This window comes from Bufo gargarizans, chromosome 5, assembly GCF_014858855.1.
Source record: "Bufo gargarizans isolate SCDJY-AF-19 chromosome 5, ASM1485885v1, whole genome shotgun sequence".
Lineage (NCBI taxonomy): Eukaryota > Metazoa > Chordata > Amphibia > Anura > Bufonidae > Bufo > Bufo gargarizans.
In genome coordinates, this window is record NC_058084.1 from 308,865,097 (window position 1) to 308,887,861 (window position 22,765).

A 22,765-nucleotide genomic window follows, 5' to 3' on the forward strand; every position below is an offset into this window, starting at 1 on the left:
GATGTTTTTCATGCTAATGGAATCCCTTCTAACCTACAAGCAATGTTTTTAGGGAAGAACATCATCATAATACAGTTCTGCACAGAGATGCCATATAGTGGCACAATGAGTGCCTACAGCTCTGCAGCATGGACCCAGTGTGCTGACACTTTTTTTTTTTTAAACAAAAAAATATATATATTTAATCACTTATAATACACCAGTGGTCCCTCAAGTTACAATATTTATTGGTCCCCAAACGACCATTGATTGTATGTTGAAACTATTGTAACTTGAGTCCATATTATAACTCTATGGAAAACTAGTAATTGGTTTAAAAGTCCCAAAATGCCATCCCAAGATAAGAGAAAATGAAGATTTAAGAAAAATAAAGCATGTCCTTACAAAAACAGTAACAGTCAGGAATGGCTTAATGTAAGCAGTATATCACTTTCTATGATGAGAACAGGAGCTTCCCCAGGGTCCTTTATAGTATACATGTACCAGAAACATAACATGGAGCTACCCTTCCCAGGTTTACATAGGGGCAGTTCACCCTGACACATGTAAAGACCACCACAGGACATGTAGTACTGCACTGTGCTGTAGAGAGGCGCTACTAGACAACCAATACAGGTGTTTTACCACAGAATTGGCCAAGTCAATTGGTTGGGGGTCTTATTATTAGGTATTGCATGTTGAGTCTAGTTGGAACTTACAATGGCCAAGGAAAGGCCATTGCATGTTGAAAATATTGTATCTTGAGGGATCACTGTATCCCATGAATTCCCTAGTTTCATTCCTAATTTACCTTTAAACATAAAGCTTAGTTGCCTGCAGCAAAGTAACTTATACAAGACAACTAGCTATGGCATTCATCCTTATACTTTAATTATTAAAACATATCAATTCCAAGCTCCTTTCCAGAGCAATTGGTATACTTTTCTTGAAGTGGCGATGCAATGTTATTTATATTAACTACCTTATTTATGTCATAGATATTTTGTAATAACAATAATAATTCAAATCAATTATGTTATCGTTTCAGGTTCTTCATTTTAGTGATGACAAAGAAGTCCATTCCAATTACAAAAATCTAATGCGTGAATTAGCAGGAAATGGAAATGATTATATAATGATGAATGTCAATAAGTTATTTGGGGGAAATACTTTTCAGTTCCATCCAGTAAGAAAGTATTTAATATTTTTTTATTAGACTTATATGCTGTCATCTAAGGCTACGTCTACACGACGACATTTGTCGCGCGACAATTTTTATAATGGCAGTCTATGGTGTCGCACTGCAACATGCTGCGACTGCGACGCAACAGTCTCAGAAAATCCATTCGAGATGGATTTTTCTGCGACTGTTGCGTCGCAGCATGTTGCATGTTGCAGTGCGACACCATAGACTGCCATTATAAAAAGTGTCGCACGACATTAGTGCACCAAATGTTGCGCTACAAATTTTGCAATGTAGTTGTGCCCTGTCACGAGACAAATGTCGTCGTGTAGACGTAGCCTTAAGGTTGTTTGAATGAATAAATGTTGCTCTACAGATGCTTTCCCACGGTCAGTGTTTTATCAGTGATTGTGAGCCAAAACCAGAAGTGGAGGCTGCACATACCGTCAGGTCCATAAATATTGGGACATCAACACAATTCTAACACAATTCTAATTTGAAATGAAACAAGATGTGTTTTAACTGCAGACTGTCATCTCTAATTTGAGGGTATTTACATCCAAAATGAGGTGAATGGTGGAGGAATTACAACAGTTTGCATATGTGCCTCCCACTTGTTAAGTGACCAAAAGTAATGGGACAATTGGCTTCTCAGCTGTTCCATGGCCAAGTGTGTGTTATTCCCTCATTATCCCAATTACAATAAGCAGATAAAAGGTCCAGAGTTCATTTCAAGTGTGCTATTTGCATTTGGAATCTGTTGCTGTCAACTCTCAATATGAGATCCAAAGAGCTGTCACTATCAGTGAAGCAAGCCATCATTAGGCTGAAAAAACAAAACAAACCCATCAGAGAGATAGCAAAAACATTAAGTGTGGCCAAAACAACTGTTTAGAACATTCTTAAAAAGAAGGATTGCACCGGTGAGCTCAGCAACACCAAAAGACCCGGAAGACCACGGAAAACAACTGTGGTGGATGACCAAAGAATTCTTTGCCTGGTGTTGAAAAGACCCTTCACAACAGTTGGTCAGATCAAGAACACTCTCCAGGAGGTAGGTGTATGTGTGTCAAAGTCAACAATCACAAGAAGACTTCACCAGAGTGAATACAGAGGGTTCACCACAAGATGTAAACCATTTGTGAGCCTCAAAAACAGAAAAGCCATATTAGAGTTTGCCAAACGACATCTAAAAAAAGCCTTCACAGTTCTGGAACAACATCATATGGACAGATGAGACCAAGATCAACTTGTACCAGAGTGATGGGAAGAGAAGAGTATGGAGAAGGAAAGGAACTGCTCATGATCCTAAGCATACCACCTCATCAGTGAAGCATGGTGGTGGTAGTGTCATGGCGTGGGCATGTATGGCTGCCAATGGAACTGGTTCTTTTGTATTTATTGACAAAGTGACTGCTGACAAAAGCAGCAGGATGAATTCTAAAGTGTTTTGTGCAATATTATCTGCTCCTATTCAGCCAAATGCTTCAGAACTCATTGGACAGCGCTTCACAGTGCAGATGGACAATGACCCAAAGCATACAGCAAAAGCAACCAAAGAGTTTAAGGGAAAGAAGTGGAATGTTATGCAATAGCCAAGTCAATCACCTGACCTGAATCCGATTGAGCATGCATTTCACTTGCTGGAGGCAAAATGTCCCAAGAACAAGCAAGAACTGAAGACAGTTGCAGTATAAGCCTGGCAGAGCATCACCAGGGATGAAACCCAGCATCTGGTGATGTATATGCGTTCCAGACTTCAGGCTGTAATTGACTGCAAAGTTTGATTAATGATTATTATTATGTCCCATTACTTTTGGCCCCTTAACAAGTGGGAGGCACATATGCAAACTGTTGTAATTCCTACACCGTTCACCTGATTTGGATGTAAATATCAAATTAACGCTGACAGTCTGCAGTTAAAGCACATCTTGTTCATTTCATTTCAAATCCATTGTGGTGGTGTATAGAGCCAAAAATGTTAGAATTGTGTCGATGTACCGTGTAAAAGCAGACTTATAGATGGATAATTACAGTAATAAGAGAAATCATAATTACAGTAATAAGAAAAATCATACCATCATAAAAAGATAATTGTACATGCTAAAACACCACAGAATCAGCTAAACTTTGCTCTGCTCATACGTGCTCTGAAAGCCTTTTATAAAGATCACTTGGGTATCTCAGCGTCAGTTTAAAGGGACACTGACAGGGCCAATAAGCATATTGAGGTATATATATGTGACTACAGGTCTTATAATGGGTATTGGAATCATATAAGTATCCCCCTGTCCACATTATACAAACAGTAAACTTTAAGTTTTATAACCTGCTCCAAGGTCTGCAATCTGCCCAAGGGGCGGCGTTTCACTTCTCTTGCACCCAGCCAGCCTCCCCAACTGCCGATTTGAAGCGCCGCCCAGCTCATGAATATTCAGTTTGCTGGGCGGCTTCTGCGGTCCCCGCTCTGAAGCGCTTCGCTTAACAGTGCCCGGCGCATGCGCCGGATCTTGTGAAGTCCGGTACAGTAAGCGCCGCCCAGCTCATCAATATTCACTTCGCTGGGCGGCGCTTACTGTCCCCGACTTCACAAGATCCGGCGCATGCGCCAGGCACTGTTAAGCGAAGCGCTTCAGAGCGGGGACCGCAGAAGCCGCCCAGCAAACTGAATATTCATGAGCTGGGCGGCGCTTCAAATCGGCAGTTGGGGAGGCTGGCTGGGCGCAAGAGAAGTGAAACGCCGCCCCTTGGGCAGATTGCAGACCTTGGAGCAGGTTATAAAACTTAAAGTTTACTGTTTGTATAATGTGGACAGGGGGGATACTTATATGATTCCAATACCCATTATAAGACCTGTAGTCACATATATATACCTCAATATGCTTATTGGCCCTGTCAGTGTCCCTTTAAAGCTGTAGGAAAACTAGTCCATGTACTAGCCATTGTGCTAGTATAAACAGACCCTTGCATAAAATTCAGGACCGGAAAATAAATTGTATGGCAATTTCTACAGTAAGGCTACAGTAGCATTCGTTTAGTAGCATTTTTCATACTATTTTTAATGCTGGGGTGAATGTTACTTTAACGTTTATAGCAAAATATTTAAAAAGTCTGCATATACAATGTTTTGTTTTCTGTTGATTTTTTTGTGTTTTATTTTTTTTTTTTATTTGTGTCATTTTTTCAAAGTCAACATTCTCAGGGTATGACTTTTTTCCTGCTAATTGACACATTTTTTACGTACGACTTTAAAACTCCAGAAAACACGTTTCTTGATAAAATACAAAAACACCACCGAAAACAGTGTACAGGCTCAAAAATGTGGATTGGATGAAGACAAAAAACACCATCGTGTACATGAGCCCTACAACACTTGAATTTCATATATAAGAAGGAGGAAGTATGTTCACACCTCCAGGATTAGGGTTGAACGATTCATGCTTCTGATCTGAAGTTGGCTTCGGTACTGAGGTACCATCCAGAACTGAAGCAGACTTCGAATCTCTATTTTAAAAGGTTTTAAAATCTGCAGATAGGAATGCCAAAGTTTTCCTACACAAAGCAAATAAATTGTAAATGCTGTAACAGAAACAGCAATACAAAGTTTTTTTTAACGGAATCGATTAGGAATCTATGATCAAAAGCTCGATTCGCTCAACCCTAGTCAGAATGTCTGCTGCAGCAGCAACCGTATTCATATAATAAATGACACCGACATTGAAGTTCTGCAATACAGTAAATTGGGCAAGTGTGAATCGGTGCCAAAAGCTTATTAACATAACTCCAATAAACACACATAAAAGTGATGTCTCATGAAGAAAATCTTTCCATATGCTGTATAGAACATGTGGATGTAATAGAAGGAGTTCTTGGGTTTGGAAACTGAAGAGAGAAACTTCTCACAAAGGGTGGCTCTCTTTAATTTGAATGGTTGGCAAGTAATAATACATACACTCAGCAGTGACCACTGCTGGAGAAATGTATGATAGGTCGTAGATAGGGATTTCAGAAACCCAAACTTGATCATACAATCCTTTTAATAAATGCCTTGTATGTAGCTCTGTACTTAAAGGTATGGTATCATCAGAAAATGACCTACCTATTGTTTAAAATCACATAGTTTTAAAGAATTTTTGATGATGTTGTTTTTAATTTTCCATGTCAATATCTATATTTAAACAAAAAACATAAAATCCTGCAGGTTTCGCACTGACCACTAAGCCTAATAATTGGAGCCACTTCTTGGTCTGTACAGATCACTTTACTGCAGTTACCTGCTTATCTGTAAACAGAGGTGATATCATTACAGGCTGGATTAGAATGACAGATAAGACTGGATCCACCATTCACAGTAGATGGTTGTCAAAGCTTATATACTCCTTCCATGTACAATAACCTCTGCTCGCGGCACAGAGCATGCCCAAAAAACTCTCCCATAGTGTCCTCTCCTGACCATTGTGTCGTAAAGCAATATTCTTAATGCTTTCTAAATGCTGTTACGAACAGCTCAGGCAAGATAACTGCCCCAATAATCATGTTCAGGTAATAGAATAAAAAAAATCTGTAATCAGAAAATAAAAGCTGATTAGTGGAAAAGGAATATGTGTTTTTAACAGACAAAACAATTATAATTTGGGGACACATTTTCTTTAAATGCATATTGAGTCTATATTAAGTCAGAAAGTTCAAATGGACGTTCAGGATATCTCATCTGCCATGTTTCTTTTATGATCAAATTCTATATAAATAAGGTACAAAGCTATTGATGATATGCATTAGTGGAGTAGATGGCTGCCTAAGACGACACTGAGAGATGAAGGTAAAAATATATGTAATTGCCTTTAATTTCCTGTGGCAGTATGGTAGGCACCAGGACACTGAAGGGAGCCCTAGTGCCTACCTACCTGCTTTCCTTTAGTGCATACGTGTAGGTGAGGCAATAAGGTTATCAGTCCAGAGGTATAGACTTTCAATGTGTAACAGGTGCCTAATGTACCTGTATAAAAGAAAGGAGTGGGATGGAGCTGGGGAGGCGGTACGTTAGTTGGAGAAATCTACTACAAGAAAAGATAGGGAGTAGTCCTCTCTGCATCGAGCGATTGCAGGAGCACTGTATGTAATATAAATAAACTGAGGATTGACTGGAAGGGGTTAATTAGGGGAATCATTTCCCATCTGACTTTTATCATGTGAAACTAAGGTTGGTAAAAAGCTTTCTGTTACATGGCAATCAAGAGAGTCTGTCCTCCTCCTAAAAGGATCCCTACACAGTTTGCACCTGCTTATTTAGAACTGCGGACTGCTGTTTGTCTGTCCATGTCCACTGTTTCATATCCACTTCACATGTTTTGTCAGACATTTGTGAATGACACGGAGAATTTGTATGATGCTCGTTTGGAAAAACTGGATTTTTTGAATAACCCGGAAGCATCAAGGAAATGCATTAATGACTGGATTACTCAGCAAACACGAGGTGCGTTTAACATTTTATTCATAACATTAAGATTATTGATGATGCATATTTATCCTTCAGTATTTAGAAACTCAAAAGTTCAAGGTTTTGTAATGTCATTGAAAATCAAAAATGCAGTCTACAAATCCATATTCTTTCAACTCTCATTTTTTCAAACCATATAGACAGGCTTCAGCGAATCAATCTTCAGGATCACAGATCGATTTGTTCAAATACTTCGATTTTAATGCTTTATCCGTACAGCATTAAAATGTATTTGCTCTGTGGAGCCAAATTTCTTCTTGCCCGAAGTCGCGCAGGACTTCAGTTGATTCTTACTGTATGCATATCTGTGTAGTGAAAAACTATTTAAAGTAGTAATCCAAACTTTGCTTTGGTACTGAGGTACTAGCCAGTACCAAAGCCTAGTTCAGATTGCCATTTTAAAATTGTTTTTTAATACGCAGATATGCATACAGTAGGAATTAACCAAAGTCTTGTACAATTTCAGGCAAAATGAACTTTGGCTCCATGTAGCCAATATATTTCAATGCTGTACGGATACAGCATTAAAATCAAAGTATTTGAATGAATCAACTTCGGATCTATGACCCCATGTTGTAGGCGAGTACACATTGACAGAAGGTAGGCCAACACAAGCCCAAAAAAGGGAGGGACAACTGAAGTCGGCCGGGGCCAGCAATACCGTAGTGCAACACAAAGTACCGCCCCAGTAGAACAAGATACCACAGCGCAGAATAAAATACTACCCAATCACCATACAGAGGATGGCGAAACTGTTTAATTCAGGAGGGCACCTGCGGCTGCTGGGCATCGACCCACGGGGACATTTCCATGTAGTGTCTAAGGCCAATCTGTCCCTGGTGTCCGGTTCATTTTTTAGAGTTGATCGGAGATGCTGAAAAGAAATGAAAGCAATTGATATGCAGTGAAAGAAGTGAAATAAATGACAATGGAAAGTAAGAAGCAGGCAAATAGAATGCGGTTTGAGACAATACTAGTTCCGCACAGATGGAACACCATCTGCCTTTTGGTGGCTGGAGCTCCACTGAATGTAGCCTAAAAGCTCCTTTACACTGGACAACAAGTGGGGCAATGATTGGGAAGGAGTGTTTCTAGGAACACTGCTTGCTGTTGACCTTAAGGCCTATTGCACACATTTATGTTCCTATTTTTGCATTCCGTATATGAAACCATTCATTTCAATTGATCCAAAAAAAATAAAAAATAAAAGGAAGGTACTCAGAATGCCTTCCGTTTCCGTCTTTCCATATTTTTGTTCAAAATTAGAACATGTCCTATTATTGTCCGCATAACGGACAAGGATAGTACTGTTCTATCAGGAGCCAGCTGTTCCGTTCTGCAAAAAACTGTAAGCACACGGACTTCATCCATATTTTTTGCGGACTGCAAAACACTGAAAAAAAAAACAAAAAAACATACGGTCATGCGCAAGAGGCCTTAGTCACACAGTCAGTGTTTGGTCAGTGATTTCCATCAGTGATTGAACAGTGATTTTGGCTATATGCACACGGCCATTGTGTGGTCTGCGGACCGCAAATCGCAGATCCGCAAAACACGGATACATATAATCAATGGATATATGAGCTGTCTATGGAGAACATGGACAACACCCACCCACCATTTACTGATGTATAAAAGAGACCTTGGGGTGAAGCCACACTATGCAGTCATTGGCCACCATGTGCAGATGATTTTACCCAGGGCAGATTTAGGGTACCATAGGCTTGAGCTGCCCCCATGTACAGCTACTGTTGACTAACAGCTATTTCTGATGTCCCATATACACAGGAAATGCTATCAATCACTGTACAGCTAAAGGCAGAACTCGCACAAGTCATAAATAGTGATCTGCTGCTTGTACCTCTTCCCGACCAGCGCCGTACTAGTATGGTGCTGGCTGGGTCTTTAAACATGGCTCTCTCTCTTGAGCAGAGCAGGTGCCATAGCCATGGGGTGCTTGCTGTTTCATACAGCAGACATACACGGCTCAAGTCCGCAACTGGCAATAATGCTGGTCTCAGACATTTAATGCTTCGGATGCCATGTTCAAACCTCACCACGGCATCTGAGCGAATGCAAACCTGGAAGCACCTCCTCTGTGTATGCTCTGGCTTTCTCCAGCAGTAATCAGAGGAGCCGGAGCTTGTGTGCAGCAGCCCCCCCATCATAGAGAATGACAGGAGGTTGCTGCATAGTATTTCCTATGGAGCCCTCGACTGTAGCAGGGCTCTATAGGAAACTAGTACATTTCTCATAGACTCCAATGCTAATGCATTGGGGTGTATGAGAATAGCAAGCTAATGATTGCTTGTTATAGTTCCCTGTAAAAAAAAAAATGTCAAAAATAAAAATAAAAATTAGAGATGAGCGAATTTCCGCTTATGAAATTCGTTCACACTTTGTTGGTAAAAGGTGAATTGATTAATGGATTCTGTCACCATGGACCATAACGCAATTCTATGACAGAATGCATAACGGAGTACCTTTAGAGGCATTCCGTTATTTATTCCATCGTAATTGAAGTCTATGGGCTGCAAAATGGATCCGTCACATTTCAGTTATGCTCCCCTGCATAATGGAAACGGGACAGATCCATTTTGAAGCCCATAGACTTCTATTATGACGGAATGAATACTCCCCTGCATAACGGAAACGGGACAGATCCATTTTGAAGCCCATAGACTTCTATTATGACGGAATGAATACTCCCCTGCATAACGGAAACGGGACGGATCTGTTTTGCAGCCCATAGACTTCTATTATGATGGAATGAATAACGGAATGCCTCTAAAGGCATTCCGTCATAGAATTGCGTTATGGTCCGTGGTAACGGAATCCATAACGCAATTCACCTTTTACCAACAAACGAAGTGTGAACGAATTTCAAAATATGAAATTCGTTCATCTATAATATTCATGTTTTTAAAAAAATATAAAAATTCAAATCACCTTCCTTTCCTCAAAATGAAAAATATAAAAAAATGCACATGATGTGTATCATCATGTGCAAAAACACCTATACTATGAAAATATTAGAATATTTTCCCCATACGGCAAACAACAAAATGGAAATGTAAAAATTGCCAATTCGCCATTTTTGGTTGCTTTATTTACCACAAATTAAATAATGAGAGAAAAGAAGAAATGAATCGCACATCCACTGCTAATGCTATGATCTCATCCCTGCAGGAGACAGCCCTGAATAGTGCATGTGTACTACCTCCATGCTACATGCTAAATGAGGCATTTGTGTACATTTTGATCAAAAGGCAATAAGCCCACTCACCACACCAAGGTTGCCTCTATGAGTGGGTCCTAACCTAAAATTGGCGCGGCGCTACACGGCGACCACCAGCGCTGTGGCGCCATCCCGGCCGGCGGCGGGACCCAGTGGCCAAACAGCACCCCTGCTGCCTGACCATGCCATACCTAGCTCTGGGCCCCACCAACCAGCCAGCCAGAAAAACAGCACAGTGGCCCCCATGCAGCACTGCACCATGTGAGCAGTTGTCAACTGCACCATGTGAGCAGTTGCCAAATCACCTGGCTAGTGGAAGGAGTGCAGATCCAGGGACAGAATTCTATGTATTAAATAATGGCAGAATGGGAGCGCTGGTGGTCTCCGTGTAGCGCCGCGCCAATTTTAGGTTAGGACCCACTCATAGAGGCAACCTTGGCGTGGTGAGTGGGCTTATTGCCTTTTGATCAAAATGTACACAAATGCCTCATTTAGCATGTAGCATGGAGGTGGTACACATGCGCTATTCAGTGCTGTCTCATGCAGGGATGAGATCATAGCATTAGCAGTGGATGTGCGATTCATTTCTTCTTTTTTATCATTATTTAATACATAGAATTCTGTCCCTGGATCTGCACTCCTTCCACTAGCCAGGTGATTTTAATTTGCCCAGTATTCTGTAGTAAGGGTTAAATTAGCCTAGCATGCTCTCAGGTGGAGTTCCTGTGAGCTTCAGAGCAGGTGAGCTTTGACAACTGCTTACATGGTGCGGTGCTGCATGGGGGCCACTGTGCTGTTTTGCTGGCTAATTGGTGGGGCCCAGAGCTAGGTATGGCATGGTCAGGCAGCAGGGGTGCCGGGATGGCGCCACAGCGCTGGTGGTCGCCGTGTAGCACCGCGCCAATTTTAGGTTAGGACCCACTCATAGAGGCAACCTTGGCATGGTGAGTGGTCTTATTGCCTTTTGATCATAATGTACACAAATGCCTCATTTAGCATGTAGCATGGAGGTTGTACACATGCGCTATTCAGTGCTGTCTCCTGCAGGAATGCAGGGATGAGATCATAGCATTAGCAGTGGATGTACGATTCATTTCTTCTTTTTTCTCATTATTTAATTCATTTACCACAAATAATTAAATTAAAAGGGATAAAAAAGTCATACACACTCCTGAATCGTATCAATGAAGTACAGATCGCCCCCGCAAAAAAATAAATGCTCACAGAGTTCCATACACATAACTATAAAAAGTTATAGGGGGTCAGAATATGGTGACAAAAAATATAAAACTATTTTTTTTCCCAAGGTTTTTTCCCCGCAAACAAAAAGCTATACGGCTATGTGAACGGAAAAATAAAAAAAATTATGGCTCTGGAAAGGCAGGAAGCGCAAAATGAAAAAAACTTCTGGGGTAGAAAGGGTTAATTCATCCACGATGTGTATATGGAGCAGTGTGATTCATTGCTATTTAGGGGGAAATCAAATCTTCTACGCATAGTATTCATATGTCTAAAACTATGATCATTACCACATCCTGAATAATTAAAGATGATACTGATGTTAATTACAGATTGGAATGCGGATGCTCATTAGATATTGGTGTCCTGACACTGTATTTGTTGGGTTTAGTGCATTGATATGGTGGTAAAACTAAGCCTAGCACATACAGTACATAAGGTACCGAAACCAAGCCCTGTACATAGATGTAGCAACAGATTAAGGTCTCATGCACAAGACCGCTGTGTGCATCCGCGGCCGTTGTTCCGTTTTCCGTTTTTTTTTCCGCGGACCCATTGACTTTCAATGGGTCAGTGGAAAAATCGAAAAATGCATTGTTTGGGATCCGCGTCCGTGATCCGTGTTTCCAGTCCGTGAAAAAAAATGACCTGTCCTATTTTTTTCACGGACTACGGTTCACGGACCTATTCAAGTCAATTGGTCAGTGAAAAATCAAGGATGCACACAAGATTGTCATCCGCGTCCGTGTCCGTTTTCTCCTATCATTTCAAAGGCAAACTTGACTTTGGTTTGACTTGGTTTTTTATTCATTTTTCATGTCCGTGGATCCTCCAAAAATCAAGGAAGACCCACGGAAGAAAAAAGGGACACGGATCACGGAACAACGGGAACAGTTTTTGCGGACCGCAAAAAAAAAACGTCCGTGTGCATGAGGCCTCAAGCTCATTGTAAATATACAGTAGCAGAAGAAAGCTAAGTGCATAACTACGGTAACTTGTCGTGTTGAGCAAATCAAAGTTAACGAAGGGGAAAAATTTGATTAGTCACAAAAGAGAATTTCCTCGCGCTTCGTGGAAGGAGCGCCCTCTGGCTCCAGCTATCACCCACAGTCTAAAAGAGGTTGCATCACTTCAGCAAACGGCATTTATCATGTAGAGAGAGTTAATACAAGCCACTTACTAATGTCTTGTGATTGTCCATATTGCTTCCTTTTCTGGCTGGATTAAATTTTCCATCATATTATACATTGCTCGTTTCCATGGTTATGACCACCCTGCAATCCAGCAGTGGTGGCTATGCTTGGACACTATAGGAAAAAGCAGCCTATGTGAGCTCACATGGTCCCAGCCACAAGAGAGGCCAGCACTTTTTCCTATGGTGTGCAAGCACGACCGCCACTGATCAAGGGTGGTCGTAATTAGGGATGAGCGAATCTACTTCGGATGAAACATCCAAAGTCGATTCGCATAAAACTTTGTTCCAATACTGTACGGAGCAGGAGCTCGGTACAGTATTAGAATGTATTGGCTCAGATAAGCCGAAGTTTTTACTTTGCGAAGTTTCACGAGACTTCGCGTAATAACTTCATAAATTAATTTTGGAACCGAACCTGTGTTCGGGAAATGTTTTTTTTTTACAGTACAAATTAATTTATTAACAGGATTTATTAGTTGTATTAGTAAAATAAATTTGCTGTTCAGCGGTGTAGTTTTATGTTCTAAAGCCTTTTGTGGAGTGTATAAGTGGCAAAAGTAAAATATATTCGCCGTTCAGCACTGCAGTTTTATGTTCTAAAGCCTTTTGGGGAGTGTAAGTGGAAAAAAGTAAGATATATATATATATATTTGCTGTTCAGCGGTGCAGTTTTATGTTCTAAAGCATTTTGTATCATGTATAAGTGGAAGAAATAAGGCCTATTTGCCGTTCAGTGGTGCAGTTACATGTTCTAAAGCCCCTTTTTTGCATGTATAAGTGGCGCAAAAAAAGTATTTGCCGTTGTGTGGTGAAGTGAGAAAATGACAGACTTTTTTGGGGTGTTTTAATTTCTTATTTATTTATTTATTTGATATAACAGTATGTCAGACAGAGAAGTGCCAGGCCCTGCACAGGGGAGTGACAGAGGCCTAAATGTTTCTGGCGCAGGTACAGGTCGCAGCAGAGTAAGGGGCCGTGGCAGCAGGAGTCGTGGCAAGAGGCCGCAGCTCCCAGTGTCATCTAGCGGTCGTGTCTTGACCAGCAACCCAGCGGTACTTCACTCCAGTCATCACATCATCCATCACATGATCTTTTACCATGGTGATGTGACATCACCACAGGTCCTGTTCCTGCACACAGCAAAGAAAAAAGACATGCGTCTATAGAGATGCCGGCTCCGCGATCAAGTGGATTAAGGAGAGTTAAATTTTTTCAAATTTTTTTTTAACCCATCCAGCGCTATTGTACTATGCATTCTGTATTCAGAATGCTATTATTTACCCTTATAACTAGGGATGAGCGAACTCGAACTGTATAGTTCGGGTTCGTACCGAATTTTGGGGTGTCCGTGACACGGACCCGAACCCGGACATTTTCGTAAAAGTCCGGGTTCGGTGTTCGTCGCTTTCTTGGCGCTTTTGTGACGCTTTCTTGGCGCTTTTTGAAAGGCTGCAAAGCAGCCAATCAACAAGCGTCATACTACTTGCCCCAAGAGGCCGTCACAGCCATGCCTACTATTGGCATGGCTGTGATTGGCCAGAGCACCATGTGACCCAGCCTCTATTTAAGCTGGAGTCACATAGCGCCGCCCGTCACTCTGCTCTGATTAGCGTAGGGAGAGGTTGCGGATGCGACAGTAGGGCGAGATTAGGCAGATTAACTCCTCCAAAGGACTTCACTTGATTAATCGATCGATCTGCAGCTGTGCATCATTGAGCTGCTGAAATTCAAATGCTCACTCACTGTTTTTAGGCTGCCCAGACCGTTTGTCAGTCACTTTTTTCTGGGGTGATCGGCGGCCATTTTGTGTCTTGTGCGGTGCTGCGACCAAGTGCATCCAAGCTGCGACCAAGTGCATTTAACCCTCAATGGTGTGGTTGTTTTTTGGCTAAAGCCTACATCAGGGTGAAGCTGTCACACCAAGTGCATTTAACCAGCAATAGTCTGTTCATTTTTTGGCCATATACTACATCAGGGGCAAGCTGCGCCTGTCACCAAGTGCATTTAACCCTCAATGGTGTGGTTGTTTTTTGGCTAAAGCCTACATCAGGGTGAAGCTGTCACACCAAGTGCATTTAACCAGCAATAGTCTGTTTATTTTTTGGCCATATACTACATCAGGGGCAAGCTGCGCCCGTCACCAAGTGCATTTAACCCTCAGTAGTGTGGTTCGTCAAGCTGTGACACCAAGTGCATTTAACCAGCAATAGTCTGTTCATTTTTTGGCCATATACTACATCAGGGGCAAGCTGCGCCCGTCACCAAGTGCATTTAACCCTCAGTAGTGTGGTTGGTCAAGCTATCACACCAAGTGCATTTAACCAGCAATAGTCTGTTCATTTTTTGGCCATATACTAAATCAGGGGCAAGCTGCGCCCGTCACCAAGTGCATTTAACCAGCAATAGTCTGTTCATTTTTTGGCCATATACTACATCAGGGGCAACCTGCGCCCGTCACCAAGTGCATTTAACCCTCAGTAGTGTGGTTGGTCAAGCTATCACACCAAGTGCATTTAACCAGCAATAGTCTGTTCATTTTTTGGCCATATACTAAATCAGGGGCAAGCTGCGCCCGTCACCAAGTGCATTTAACCAGCAATAGTCTGTTCATTTTTTGGCCATATACTACATCAGGGGCAAGCTGCGCCCGTCACCAAGTGCATTTAACCCTCAGTAGTGTGGTTGGTCAAGCTATCACACCAAGTGCATTTAACCAGCAATAGTCTGTTCATTTTTTGGCCATATACTAAATCAGGGGCAAGCTGCGCCCGTCACCAAGTGCATTTAACCAGCAATAGTCTGTTCATTTTTTGGCCATATACTACATCAGGGGCAAGCTGCGCCCGTCACCAAGTGCATTTAACCCTCAGTAGTGTGGTTCGTCAAGCTGTGACACCAAGTGCAATTAACCAGCAATAGTCTGTTCATTTTTTGGCCATATACTAAATCAGGGGCAAGCTGCGCCCGTCACCAAGTGCATTTAACCAGCAATAGTCTGTTCATTTTTTGGCCATATACTACATCAGGGGCAAGCTGCGCCCGTCACCAAGTGCATTTAACCAGCAATAGTGTGGTTATTTTTTGGCCATATCCCAGTCTAATTCTGTCACTAAATCCATACCGGTCACCCAGCGCCTAAATACTAGGCCTCAAATTTATATCCCGCTAAATCTCTCGTTACCGCTGTCCTGTTGTGGCTGGGAAAGTTATTTAGTGTCCGTCAAAGCACATTTTTTGTTCTGGGTTGAAGTACAATTCCCAATTTAGCAATTTCATAATTTAGTGGTTCCTGCTATATCAGAGCTATTTGAAATCTATCCCTAAAAGGGTATATAATATTCAAGGTGCACATAGGGTCATTCAGAATAACTTCACACACACGCTACTGTGCATTTCCAAGTCTAATTCTGTCACTAAATCCATACCGGTCACCCAGCGCCTAAATACTAGGCCTCAAATTTATATCCCGCTAAATCTCTCGTTACCGCTGTCCTGTTGTGGCTGGGAAAGTTATTTAGTGTCCGTCAAAGCACATTTTTTGTTCTGGGTTGAAATACAATTCCTAATTTAGCAATTTCATAATTTAGTGGTTTCTGCTATATCAGAGCTATTTGAAATCTATCCCTAAAAGGGTATATAATATTCAAGGTGCACATAGGGTCATTCAGAATAACTTCACACACACGCTACTGTGCATTTCCAAGTCTAATTCTGTCACTAAATCCATACCGGTCACCCAGCGCCTAAATACTAGGCCTCAAATTTATATCCCGCTAAATCTCTCGTTACCGCTGTCCTGTTGTGGCTGGGAAAGTTATTTAGTGTCCGTCAAAGCACATTTTTTGTTCTGGGTTGAAGTACAATTCCCAATTTAGCAATTTCATAATTTAGTGGTTCCTGCTATATCAGAGCTATTTGAAATCTATCCCTAAAAGGGTATATAATATTCAAGGTGCACATAGGGTCATTCAGAATAACTTCACACACACGCTACTGTGCATTTCCAAGTCTAATTCTGTCGCTAAATCCATACCGGTCACCCAGCGCCTAAATACTAGGCCTCAAATTTATATCCCGCTAAATCTCTCGTTACCGCTGTACTGTTGTGGCTGGGAAAGTTATTTAGTGTCCGTCAAAGCACATTTTTTGTTCTGGGTTGAAGTACAATTCCCAATTTAGCAATTTCATAATTTAGTGGTTCCTGCTATATCAGAGCTATTTGAAATCTATCCCTAAAAGGGTATATAATATTCAAGGTGCCCATAGGGTCATTCAGAATAACTTCACACACACGCTACTGTGCATTTCCAAGTCTAATTCTGTTAGTAAATCCATACCGGTCACCCAGCGCCTAAATACTAGGCCTCAAATTTATATCCCGCTGAATTTGAATACAATACATTGGGCCAAATAATATTTTTGTTGTTGTGGTGAACCATAACAATGAGAAAAACATCTAGTAAGGGACGCGGACGTGGACATGGTCGTGGTGGTGTTAGTGGACCCTCTGGTGCTGGGAGAGGACGTGGCCGTTCTGCCACATCCACACGTCCTAGTGTACCAACTACCTCAGGTCCCAGTAGCCGCCAGAATTTACAGCGATATATGGTGGGGCCCAATGCCGTTCTAAGGATGGTAAGGCCTGAGCAGGTACAGGCATTAGTCAATTGGGTGGCCGACAGTGGATCCAGCACGTTCACATTATCTCCCACCCAGTCTTCTGCAGAAAGCGCACAGATGGCGCCTGAAAACCAACCCCATCAGTCTGTCACATCACCCCCATGCATACCAGGGAAACTGTCTCAGCCTCAAGTTATGCAGCAGTCTCTTATGCTGTTTGAAGACTCCGCTGGCAGGGTTTCCCAAGGGCATCCACCTAGCCCTTCCCCAGCGGTGAAAGATATAGAATGCACTGACGCACAACCACTTATGTTTCCTGATGATGAGGACATGGGAATACCACCTCAGCATGTCTCTGATGATGACGAAACACAGGTGCCAACTGCTGCGTCTTTCTGCAGTGTGCAGACTGAACAGGAGGTCAGGGATCAAGACTGGGTGGAAGACGATGCAGGGGATGATGAGGTCCTAGACCCCACATGGAATGAAGGTCGTGCCACTGACTTTCACAGTTCGGAGGAAGAGGCAGTGGTGAGACCGAGCCAACAGCGTAGCAAAAGAGGGAGCAGTGGGCAAAAGCAGAACACCCGCCGCCAAGAGACTCCGCCTGCTACTGCCCGCCGCCATCTGGGACCGAGCACCCCAAAGGCAGCTTCAAGGAGTTCCCTGGCATGGCACTTCTTCAAACAATGTGCTGACGACAAGACCCGAGTGGTTTGCACGCTGTGCCATCAGAGCCTTAAGCGAGGCATTAACGTTCTGAACCTGAGCACAACCTGCATGACCAGGCACCTGCATGCAAAGCATGAACTGCAGTGGAGTAAACACCTTAAAACCAAGGAAGTCACTCAGGCTCCCCCTGCTACCTCTTCTGCTGCTGCCGCCTCGGCCTCTTCTGCTGCTGCCGCCTCGGCCTCTTCCTCCGCCTCTGGAGGAACGTTGGCACCTGCCGCCCAGCAAACAGGGGATGTACCACCAACACCACCACCACCACCTCTGTCACCAAGCGTCTCAACCATGTCACACGGCAGCGTTCAGCTCTCCATCTCACAAACATTTGAGAGAAAGCGTAAATTCCCACCTAGCCACCCTCGATCCCTGGCCCTGAATGCCAGCATTTCTAAACTACTGGCCTATGAAATACTGTCATTTAGGCTGGTGGACACAGACAGCTTCAAACAGCTCATGTCGCTTGCTGTCCCACAGTATGTTGTTCCCAGCCGCCACTACTTCTCCAAGAGAGCCGTGCCTTCCCTGCACAACCAAGTATCCGATAAAATCAAGTGTGCACTGCGCAACGCCATCTGTGGCAAGGTCCACCTAACCACAGATACGTGGACCAGTAAGCACGGCCAGGGACGCTATATCTCCCTAACTGCACACTGGGTAAATGTAGTGGCAGCTGGGCCCCAGGCGGAGAGCTGTTTGGCGCACGTCCTTCCGCCGCCAAGGATCGCAGGGCAACATTCTTTGCCTCCTGTTGCCACCTCCTCCTTCTCGGCTTCCTCCTCCTCTTCTTCCACCTGCTCATCCAGTCAGCCACACACCTTCACCACCAACTTCAGCACAGCCCGGGGTAAACGTCAGCAGGCCATTCTGAAACTCATATGTTTGGGGGACAGGCCCCACACCGCACAGGAGTTGTGGCGGGGTATTGAACAACAGACCGACGAGTGGTTGCTGCCGGTGAGCCTCAAGCCCGGCCTGGTGGTGTGTGATAATGGGCGAAATCTCGTTGCAGCTCTGGGACTAGCCAATTTGACGCACATCCCTTGCTTGGCGCATGTGCTGAATTTGGTGGTGCAGAAGTTCATTCACAACTACCCCGACATGTCAGAGCTGCTGCATAAAGTGCGGGCCGTCTGTTCGCGCTTCCGGCGTTCACATCCTGCTGCTGCTCGCCTGTCTGCGCTACAGCGTAACTTCGGCCTTCCCGCTCACCGCCTCATATGCGACGTGCCCACCAGGTGGAACTCCACCTTGCACATGCTGGACAGACTGTGCGAGCAGCAGCAGGCCATAGTGGAGTTTCAGCTGCAGCACGCACGGGTCAGTCGCACTACAGAACAGCACCACTTCACCACCAATGACTGGGCCTCCATGCGAGACCTGTGTGCCCTGTTGCGCTGTTTCGAGTACTCCACCAACATGGCCAGTGGCGATGACGCCGTTATCAGCGTTACAATACCACTTCTATGTCTCCTTGAGAAAACACTTAGGGCGATGATGGAAGAGGAGGTGGCCCAGGAGGAGGAGGAGGAGGAGGAGGAAGAGGGGTCATTTTTAGCACTTTCAGGCCAGTCTCTTCGAAGTGACTCAGAGGGAGGTTTTTGGCAACAGCAGAGGCCAGGTACAAATGTGGCCAGCCAGGGCCCACTACTGGAGGACGAGGAGGACGAGGAGGAGGTGGAGGAGGATGAGAATGAAGCATGGTCACAGCGGGGTGGCACCCAACGCAGCTCGGGTCCATCACTGGTGCGTGGCTGGGGGGAAAGGCAGGACGATGACGATACGCCTCCCACAGAGAACAGCTTGTCCTTACCCCTGGGCAGCCTGGCACACATGAGCGACTACATGCTGCAGTGCCTGCGCAACGACAGCAGAGTTGCCCACATTTTAACCTGTGCGGACTACTGGGTTGCCACCCTGCTGGATCCACGCTACAAAGACAATGTGCCCACCTTACTTCCTGCACTGGAGCGTGATAGGAAGATGCGCGAGTACAAGCGCACGTTGGTAGACGCGCTACTGAGAGCATTCCCAAATGTCACAGGGGAACAAGTGGAAGCCCAAGGCCAAGGCAGAGGAGGAGCAAGAGGTCGCCAAGGCAGCTGTGTCACGGCCAGCTCCTCTGAGGGCAGGGTTAGCATGGCAGAGATGTGGAAAACTTTTGTCAACACGCCACAGCTAACTGCACCACCACCTGATACGCAACGTGTTAGCAGGAGGCAACATTTCACTAACATGGTGGAACAGTACGTGTGCACACCCCTCCACGTACTGACTGATGGTTCGGCCCCATTCAACTTCTGGGTCTCTAAATTGTCAACGTGGCCAGAGCTAGCCTTTTATGCCTTGGAGGTGCTGGCCTGCCCGGCAGCCAGCGTTTTGTCTGAACGTGTATTCAGCACGGCAGGGGGCGTCATTACAGACAAACGCAGCCGCCTGTCTACAGCCAATGTGGACAAGCTGACGTTCATAAAAATGAACCAGGCATGGATCCCACAGGACCTGTCCGTCCCTTGTCCAGATTAGACATTAACTACCTCCCCTTAACCATATATTATTGGACTCCAGGGCACTTCCTCATTCAATCCTATTTTTATTTTCATTTTACCATTATATTGCGAGGCTACCCAAAGTTGAATGAACCTCTCCTCTGTCTGGGTGCCAGGGCCTAAATATATGCCAATGGACTGTTGCAGTGGTGGCTGACGTGAAGCCTCATTCTCTGCTATGACATGCAGACTAATTCTCTGCTGACATGAAGCCAGATTGTCTGTTACGGGACCTCTCTCCTCTGCCTGGGTGCTGGGCCTAAATTTATGAAAATGGACTGTTGCAGTGGTGGGTGACGTGAAGCCTCATTCTCTGCTATGACATGCAGACTGATTCTCTGCTGACATGAAGCCAGATTGTCTGTTACGGGACCTCTCTCCTCTGCCTGGGTGCTGGGCCTAAATATATGCCAATGGACTGTTGCAGTGGTGGCTGACGTGAAGCCTGATTCTCTGCTATGACATGCAGACTGATTCTCTGCTGACATGAAGCCAGATCCTCTGTTACGGGACCTCTCTCCTCTGCCTGGGTGCTGGGCCTAAATTTATGAAAATGGACTGTTGCAGTGGTGGGTGACGTGAAGCCTGATTCTCTGCTATGATATGAAGACTGATTCTCTGCTGACATGAAGCCAGATTCTCTGTTACGGGACCTCTCTCCTCTGCCTGGGTGCCGGGGCCTAAATATCTGAGAATGGACTGTTCCAGTGGTGGGTGACGGGAAGCCAGATTCTCTGCTATGGGACCTCTCTCCAATTGATTTTGGTTAATTTTTATTTATTTAATTTTTATTTTAATTCATTTCCCTATCCACATTTGTTTGCAGGGGATTTACCTACATGTTGCTGCCTTTTGCAGCCCTCTAGCCCTTTCCTGGGCTGTTTTACAGCCGTTTTAGTGCCGAAAAGTTCGGGTCCCCATTGACTTCAATGGGGTTCGGGTTCGGGACGAAGTTCGGATCGGGTTCGGATCCCGAACCCGAACATTTCCGGGAAGTTCGGCCGAACTTCTCGAACCCGAACATCCAGGTGTTCGCTCAACTCTACTTATAACCATGTTATAAGGGAAAATAATACAATCTACAGAACACCGATCCCAAGCCCTAACTTCTGTGAAGAAGTTCAGGTTTTGGTACCAAACATGCCGATTTTTCTCACGCAAGTGCAAAACGCATTACAATGTTTTGCACTTGCGGGGAAAAATCGTGCATGTTCCCGCAACGCACCCGCACATTTTCCCGCAATGCCCGTGTGAAAGAGGCCTAAGTGTTTAATAGAACAGGTTCTGTAGACATCTATGTGGAATAAGCTGCCGACGCTAATATTGACCTGTAAGGCCTATTCACACAACCGTATGGCTTTTTCAGTGTTTTGCGGTCCGCAAAAAATATAGATGACATCGTGTGCATTCTGTTTTTTGCGGAACAGAACATCTGGCCCCTAATAGAACAGTACTATCCTTGTCCGTTAAAAAACGGCTATATCACAATACCTTGCAGTAACATGCATAGGGAGTCTGATGTGGTAGTGCAATTATACTGTGAGTTGGTATGACATGCAGATGACAGGCGTCGCTCTTAGAATCACTGCACACTTCACTTATTTGGGCAGTTACAGGGCCAAAACTGACCAAATTACTCAAGTGTGAACTCACCCTTAGGCCTCTTGCACACAAACGTTTTGTTTTGTTTTTTCCATTTACGTTCCGTTTTTTGCTTTCCGTATACGGACCGTATACAGAAACATTCATTTCAATGGGGCCGCAAAAAAAAGGAAGTTACTCCGTATGCATTCTGTTTTACGTATTTCCGTTTTACCTTCCTTACAAGGATAGAACATGTCACTTATTTGGGCAGTCCCAGGGCCATAACTAACCAAAAAACTCAAGTATGAACTCAGCCTTACAGGTCGATGATAGCACCAAGAAGAAGCGCACTACTTTTACACCGTCATCAGCTAATTCCACATAGATGTCTACAGAACCTGTTCTGTTACACGCTTATACAAGTAGAGCCCCCCAATAGAGTCCAGCAGTAATATTGCGTTGACATCACTGATTATTTTGCCCTTCCTCTGATCCGTCAGAACAATAACCCACAAAAGTGGAGTGGATCCAAAACAGATGACATGTGAACAGAATATTTACAGGTCTTCTGCGTTTTGTACCCACTCCTGCTTTTGGCTACCAAATCACATGCCAATTCTGATGGGACCATACAGGCATTACAACTGCTACACAGACAGGATCCATTGTCCTTCTCATTTTACCTTCGTTCTGAAAGATCAGAAGAAGGGTCAAATAAATGATGATGTCAGCCAAGCCAAAAATGCTAAATAGTGGCCCAGTAATGAAGTGAGGAGGGTGGGAACAGCATGACATAGTGGTGAGGTGGAAGCAGCATGAGGAGACCACAGAGTAGCCCAAAGAGTGTGGAGGTGGCTGCAGCATCAGGAGGCCACAGAGTGGCAAGGTGACATAGTGTGGAGGTGACGGCAGCATCAGGAGGCCACAGAGCTGCAAGGTGACAGAGTGGAGG

General features: G+C 44.1%; 1 protein-coding gene across 2 annotated transcripts in view; it reads left to right on the forward strand.

Annotated features, from left to right (window-relative positions):
- Window positions 1-22,765, forward strand: part of LOC122937871 (leukocyte elastase inhibitor-like) — a 58,248-nt gene that overhangs the window by 18,560 nt on the left and 16,923 nt on the right. For both annotated transcript variants that reach the window (XM_044293022.1, XM_044293021.1), the window contains exons 3-4: window positions 1,028-1,165; window positions 6,518-6,635. In XM_044293022.1, the coding sequence (XP_044148957.1) occupies window positions 1,028-1,165; window positions 6,518-6,635 (256 nt within the window). The remainder of the gene's footprint in view (window positions 1-1,027; window positions 1,166-6,517; window positions 6,636-22,765) is intronic.